Here is a 7894-nt window from a genome sequence, read left to right as displayed (position 1 = left end):
TTCATCCTCCTTATTATGTGGTTGTGTGTGGTTGGGGGCTCTTCCATCATCCCTACCTAGTCTCCCAGCGTCGTACTATAAAAATGAAAAACGACATCAGCATAGGTCTTAAACCTAAAGACTAGCAAAGCAACTAAAAGGCCTGCATAGAGACCCAACTGTTCAGATGCAATTGCGTGGGGCAACATTTAAAGTGCACAAGACTCTCATTATGAACCCATCCAAGGGAAAACAAATGTGATCACTTGTTATAACACAATAATAAAAATAGAAGAAATCTTCAAACGAGTCACCACGACCGAGACAATGATGTTCAAGTCCTTGCACTTACGCAAGGAAACTATCCCATCCGGAACATCTTCAACTAATATATTTATACTCTCAATAAAGGATTGAAGGATGGACGGATGTCGATATTTCAAGAAGAACTCCCTAACTCAACTACCTACCCACTCATAGTCGAACTCCCAATGACCACCCAAGTCTTCGGTCACACTCAGGGACACGAGAAGTGGCGACCAAGTCTCACCCCACAAACGGACCTTCAACTAACCCGAGAAGACCTACTAGTGTTCTCGGAGTCACTAGACATTGAGCTAATATCTATAAAACCCGACATTCCCTGCCGACACTCCCAAACTCGAACGTAAACAACCTACTACAAGAAAGGAAGACATGGTTACCTTTAAAAGAAGACTCTTCGACTGACACATTCTCGAACTCTCAAACAAGTTTTTCAAAAGATTGAATTAAATGTGGAACCCACGATGCATGCTATCTATAGGTGCAACAAACATAAATACAAACTGTCAAAACGAATTTGAACCCTTGGATCACACCACTATCAACAACTCAGATCACTCAACCTTATGCATTCTAACACATTCAACCACCTTAATGTTTTAGACCCTTTGTAGATTAAACCTACTTAGGCTTAGGGGACCTAGATATACCTAGGGGCAGAGGTGGCAAACACTCAGCCACTCGATCATCTAATAATGTCACCAGTCAGTCACACGACTAACAAAACAAATAAATGAATTTTGCTTTCAAAACCTTCACAAATTAGACTCTTTGTTTCACTCGAGCATGAGGGACAAGTGTATTACTGGGATGACGAGTAGTCGTGTTGTCAACATTATACCAACATCTTGGCACACTTCTTGTGACACTACAAAAAAGCTTATGTATATCAATAGTAAATGGTGCACGGTGAAATATTCGCAAATCATGTTTAAAAGACAATTGGACTACATTAAACCTAATTTATCCATCTATACGATTTAAAGTCCAATTATTATAAATATGAGAACACTCCAACGTGAAAAGGTATGCAAAATCTAATCTAATACTTACAAACCGAACCCATACCCAAACTAAGTGTTAAAATATATTTGTACACCGACCTAGAGATTGGAAAAAAAAAACGAGATATCAAAAATCAAATACCAAGGATCAGAACCGACAAGAATGTGCGTAAGAAATCTCATCAAGAAGAATTAGTATTATAAGTATATGTTTAATTTGATATATGGATTTTGAGATTGAATTTGAAAAATAAAAACTAGTTTTTTTTTTATTTCACTCTATTGCAGACCAACTTGAATATATCACTAGAACACATGACGTATTCTCAATTTTTTTTTCCCGAAAGTGAATCCTTCCTCTGCTCTAAAATAGCGTTGCGTGCAGCTTCTAACTCATACATAAGCATGAAAACTAATCATACACAAATATCAAGACAAATTTTGTCATTGTCGAAATCTTAAGAAAGATTATTAAAAAAAATTCAAGTCTCTTACAATGCAGTATTGTAGGTTAATAGGTTTAGAAGAAGAAAAGTAACCAATGTTGATTTGGTTGACTATTGTCCATGAAAGTTTAATTTGCCATTAAATTAACCTCTTACATTGGGTTTGACTATCTTGCTGTGGCTTCCCGAATGCATTCAATGTAAAAGCCCTTGATGATCAAAGTTTATGTTATTACTTAATTTAAGCAAGGAAAATAAACAAGCCTATGGCATCATAACGAGTAAATGACAACCGACCTTTCCCAATTGAGGTTGACGCTATAAATGATTGAAAAAATAATTTAAATTTCATACTTTCCCAATTTTTATTATAAGACATATTTTAAAAAGCTGATAAAAAAATACATATTTAAAAAAAAATTAATATTTAATGGTCAGCGATAAATAACATTTAATTCTCGTATTAAAATAAAAGGAATGTTAGTAAAATTATTTATTACAAACTACAATTATCTTCGAAACAATATTAATGACATGTTGTAAAATAAGGTATTAAAATAAAACTGAATTACACTTTAATATTTTATCGAAAAAGACAAAAATACATTATCTTAAACAATAAATTTATATTAAAAATAATAATAATTAAGTTGTATTACTTACATATTTAAATCTTAAAAAAAATAATCATAATATATAATTAAAAAATGTCACGGCCCAACCTATGAGATCACATATGAAAAAAATAAAAATAAAAATAAGAACCATTTAAACGAGTAGCAGAGCTAGATGGGGTGGGGTGTCAGTGCCATAACAAAGCAGCCATGTAAGAAGCACGCGCAGGGCCGGTCGCGTGAGGTAAACGTGTCGTGGAAATGACTGAGAGAAATTGTCATTCTTTTAATTCAACGATTGGTTCCATTTGGGTTCGTTCAGTGTCTCACGCATTTCACTTCATTATTTATTAATTACACGAATCATCGAAACGGAACCTGAAATGAAATGGAAGTTTTGCTACCTAACTTAACTCACTCCTGACTCCTGTGAAGAGTGAAAAACCATATTGTCTACGGTTTCTTTTCGTTTCGCTCATAGCTTCACCTTCTCTCTCTGTAGAGAATGGAACCGGAATCCGGAACTTCGACTTCTCGGAATCCTTCTCCGGTTAGGGTTCTTTTTTCCGTGACTCGCTGGAGCAGTGTTTTCGATTTATCAGAAACTAGCCAATTTTAAATAGAGTGTGAAGTTCTTGCGCACTGCTACCGGAATTCCACTCTCCTTGTTTTGCTTCAGTTTTAATTGATTTCAATTCGATCACTATCTGTCTTTGCTGCATAAGCGTGTTTATATTCTTCTGTTTCGTAGCTTTAGCAATTCGTTTACGTGTTTAATTGATATAGTTTTGAAGTGTTTGTTGATTTTGGTGTCAAACTCGAGTTCATTTGTTTTTCTTTTTAACAGTTTTGGTTTAATAGGTCTTTTTATTGAATTGATTTCTTCTTTGTTTTATTCTGGCATGCAGTGTTTTTCGATGATATAGGTTACTGGTTCGTTTTCCGAGTTTTCTGCTTACTTGAATTATGAAGTGTTCAATATTTGAATTATTTATTTGGTGTTTTGCAGTTGTCCTGGGTGAATCTCTCTCGGAATCTAATATTAGCATATCAAAGCTTTGGTGTGGTGTACGGGGATCTGAGCACTTCACCTCTCTATGTGTTTACGAGCGCTTTCAGGGGAAAGTTACTTGATCACCATGATGAAGAAACAATATTTGGCACTTTTTCGTTGATTTTTTGGACCCTTACCCTGATTCCGTTGCTTAAATATGTATTCATCTTATTGAGTGCTGATGACAACGGGGAAGGTATTCTGCTGATGACTCTATTTTCTGTTTTTACATTTTTTTTTCTTGTGGAAAGGTTATGAGCCGTGTGAGTGTGATCTGAGTATGATGCATCTGTCATCAGGTGGAACATTTGCTCTTTATTCACTGCTCTGCAGACATGCCAAGTTTAATTTACTCCCCAATCAACAAGCAGCTGATGAGGAGTTATCATCCTATAAATATGGCCCCTCTTCACAGGCTGCAGCCTCTTCTCCATTGAAGAGGTTTCTAGAGAAACATAAAAGGTTAAGAACAGCCCTGCTTCTTGTGGTACTGTTTGGTGCTTGCATGGTCGTTGGTGATGGTGTGCTTACTCCAGCAATTTCGGGTAAGGCACCTGTGTTATTAATTTTTATTAGTATAATGCTTTGGTACAATTTGCCCTTGGTTTGTGAGTGCACAAGTCGTTTTATTTGTTTAGTTACCCGAAGATTTGAACAAGCTAACCCCTGATTCTTCCTCTGCAGTTCTAGCATCGGTATCAGGATTAAAAGTTACAGAAAAAAAATTAACAGATGGTTAGGAAAATCTCATTTTGTTCTTTTTTTTTTTCTGTTCTTATCATTGCCTTTCTAATGTTAAGGGCATAAATAAATAGTATATTAAAAGAAGTTTCATGTTGTTTGCAGGTGAACTTGTCCTGCTTGCCTGTGTCATATTAGTTGGACTGTTTGCTCTCCAACATTGTGGCACCCACAAAGTAGCATTTATGTTTGCTCCAATTGTTATCATCTGGCTTGTATCAATATTTTCTGTTGGGCTGTATAATACAATCCATTGGAATCCACAAATAGTCCGTGCTATATCACCATATTATATCATAAAGTTTTTTAGCAAGACTGGAAAAGAAGGTTGGGTTTCTCTTGGAGGGATACTTCTCTGTATCACTGGTATGGTAGTTCTTGATCTACAGAACAGTTATCTTAACTCCAATATAAATTTATTGTGATGTTATGCTGGTTATTCCATACTTCTGTTCCAACTTTACAAATTTATTTAAGCTTTTAATTTACTAGTCGCTGAGACTTTTAGAATTTAGATGCTAGAGTTCACTAACGGCTCAGCTTATTCTGTTCCCCCGTCTCCAGGAACTGAAGCTATGTATGCAGATCTTGGTCATTTCACTGCTTCGTCAATAAGGGTAAGCTTGTAGTTTGACTGAATTTCAAGAATCTGTCACAGAATATTAGGATTTACTTTTGTTTTTGGTGTCAGAATATGTTAGTATGGTTTGACTGAGCTTGTTTTGGTTGTAATACACAGTCAGGAATATTTAGTTAGTGTTTTGTACCGTCACATTATTACAGACAGCACCACACAATTGCCCAGTGTTATTTCTCTTTTCACTACAATTTCAATTTCAACATCAAATTGATCTTAGTTTTATAATTGATACTGTTTTTCAGGAAAGAATAATTACTTAGTGTACATTTGCTATACTGGTAATTTGTCATGGAAATTTTTTGGTGTACAAGTGAGAAATTTCTTCTAAGTATTTATTTCCTTGTGCAGCTTGCATTTGCTTTTGTTATATACCCATGTTTGGTAGTACAGTACATGGGCCAAGCTGCTTTCTTGTCTAAAAACCTCAACTCTATTGAGAACAGTTTTTATGACTCAATACCTGGTTAGTTGAACTAGCACGCTGACTTATTGATATTAACAACAGTGCTTTTAAATTAATACAATTTATTAATGAATTTGGTTGTCCTGCAGAACCTGTGTTTTGGCCTGTTTTTGTTATTGCCACCCTTGCTGCAATTGTTGGGAGTCAAGCTGTTATAACTGCAACTTTCTCAATCATCAAGCAGTGTCATGCACTTGGTTGCTTTCCCCGAGTTAAAGTTGTGCACACCTCAAAACATATATATGGACAGATCTATATCCCGGAAATCAATTGGATACTTATGATCTTAACGCTTGCTATAACCATTGGATTTCAGGACACGACCATAATTGGAAATGCATATGGTAATTTATTCCCACACAAGGCCGTTTACTCGTTACTCTGTATTTCTTTTCAATACTAATCGTATATCAAAATTGTCATCGTTGGAAACACTCTGGTGTCAATTGGTTGTACAGTGCTTAAGTGCAATTATTCCCCCCAATTATGAAATTGAATTGATAGTATTGAGGAGGGGATTTGTGAAGATTAGAGAGGATATGTGAGGTTGTTTGGATTGAGGGATGATAAAGTAGATTTGTGAAGATGGTTTATTGAAATTTGTGAGTGATGTGATAGTTGGGAGAGAATTTTAGAAATTATTTTAAAGATGTAAAATGGTTTACAAATTTATATTAATAAATATTTGAATTATGATATATTTTTTTTTTGTAGGTTTGAATTAATTAAATTTTTCTAATATATAATATCCATAATTACTTGTATTTTTCAATAAAAAATTTAAAAATATTATAGAAAATATTTTTGTATTAAATTGAAATAAATTTATGTAATATTTAATTTTGTATATGGTATATTATAATAAAATGCATGTACAAGAGTATTTAGGTAAAATGCAATAATCCTACATGAATCAGCACAAATTTTTTCTGAGTGACAAAACACTCATGCTCTCCCCCATCCACTCCCTCACTCTCAAAACCACTGAAACAAACAGAAGATGCACCCCTCCCTCCTCATACCTGAAAACAAACCGAGCATAAAAGCCAAAATAGATGTTTCATATGCACAGTTGTGGTGGTTGTGAAAACACTCGAGGAAATAAAAAATCTTTTTCAATATAGAATATCTTAACGGATAGATACTACCCTCATGTCAAGTACACCGAAAGATAGCATTCCATGTCCTTAGTATTCACGGGATCGTGTGTTCTACTTCGGTCATGTATTTCATGCTTGTTCAAATTCAGATTTTGTTCACTTTCATCAGAACTTGTGTTTTATTTGTCATATATTAATTGTTTTTGGGTATTTGGTTTACAGGACTTGCTTGTATGACAGTTATGTTCGTAACTACATTTCTGATGACACTAGTCGCAATCTTTGTCTGGCAGAAAAGTGTGTTCATTGCTATAGCATTTCTTTTATTCTTTTGGATGATAGAGGGAGTATATCTATCAGCAGCATTCATCAAAGTGCCTCAGGGAGGATGGGTTCCTCTTGTGTTATCATTCATCTTCATGGCTATTATGTACGTGTGGCATTATGGAACTCGTCGGAAGTACAGCTATGATCTGCACAACAAAGTTTCATTGAAATGGTTACTGGGCTTGGGCCCGAGCCTTGGCATTGTTCGCGTCCCAGGGATTGGTCTCATCTACACTGAACTAGCTACCGGAATACCTGCTATATTTTCCCATTTTGTAACAAATCTTCCTGCATTTCACAGGGTGTTGGTTTTTGTTTGCGTAAAATCAGTTCCTGTTCCGTATGTTTCACCTGAAGAACGTTTCCTTATCGGGCGAGTTTGCCCCAGACCATATCGAATGTATAGGTGCATCGTCAGATACGGTTACAAGGACATTCAAAGGGATGATGGAGATTTTGAGAATCATCTTATACAGAGTATAGCAGAATTTATCCAAATGGAAGCAATGGAACCCCAGTTTTCAAGTTCTGAAGCTTCTTCTTCACTTGATGGGAGGATGGCTGTTATAAGTTCGAGAAACTTAGAATATGCTTCAAGTTTAATAGTTTCAGAGCATGAGGATATTGGCGTGGACATATCCATCCCTAGCAGCAGATCTCTAACCCTAAGAAGTTTGCAATCGGTTTATGATGATGAAAGCCCACAAGTTAGAAGGCGACGAGTAAGATTTCAGCTACCAGAAAATCCTGGCATGAATCCTGATGTCAAGGAAGAGCTTTTAGATTTAATTCAAGCCAAGGATGCTGGGGTTGCATATATCATGGGGCACTCGTATGTGAAGGCAAGGAAATCATCCTCATTCTTGAAAAAACTAGTGATTGATATTGGCTACTCATTTCTACGGAAGAATTGCAGGGGTCCAGCTGTAGCTCTTAACATTCCTCACATCAGTCTTATCGAAGTTGGAATGATATATTATGTGTAGCAGTTAGGTCTTGGTGAAATTTACAACTTGATCCTAGTTGTTGCATAGGTTCTGTATTCCTTGTAGGTAATTAATTGTGGCCCTACTCATGGGAAAATGTATCAGAGCGTCTTTTGGGCTACGTGTTTATATTTGCTTTTGCATCTCTCCCAATGTAATTAGATTGCAATAAGGTATTAGAATTTTGTTAAGGAATCAGAATATTTGAATCCCTTA

General features: G+C 35.6%; 1 protein-coding gene across 1 annotated transcript; it reads left to right on the top strand.

The window, feature by feature from the left end:
- Nucleotides 1-2541: 2541 nt before the first annotated feature.
- On the top strand, nt 2542-7894 carry KUP3 (K+ uptake transporter 3). The gene is made up of 9 exons (XM_068616162.1): nt 2542-2917; nt 3377-3617; nt 3721-3966; nt 4106-4156; nt 4268-4528; nt 4727-4779; nt 5151-5265; nt 5355-5609; nt 6588-7894. Exons 1-9 carry the CDS (start codon nt 2873-2875, stop codon nt 7676-7678), a joined length of 2358 nt encoding a protein of 785 aa, XP_068472263.1. The 5' UTR covers nt 2542-2872; the 3' UTR covers nt 7679-7894.

Source organism: Phaseolus vulgaris, chromosome 1, assembly GCF_051622355.1.
Source record: "Phaseolus vulgaris cultivar YP4 chromosome 1, ASM5162235v1, whole genome shotgun sequence".
NCBI classification, from domain to species: domain Eukaryota; kingdom Viridiplantae; phylum Streptophyta; class Magnoliopsida; order Fabales; family Fabaceae; genus Phaseolus; species Phaseolus vulgaris.
Note: the sequence above shows the minus strand (reverse complement) of the source record. Positions and strands in the feature narration are given on the sequence as shown.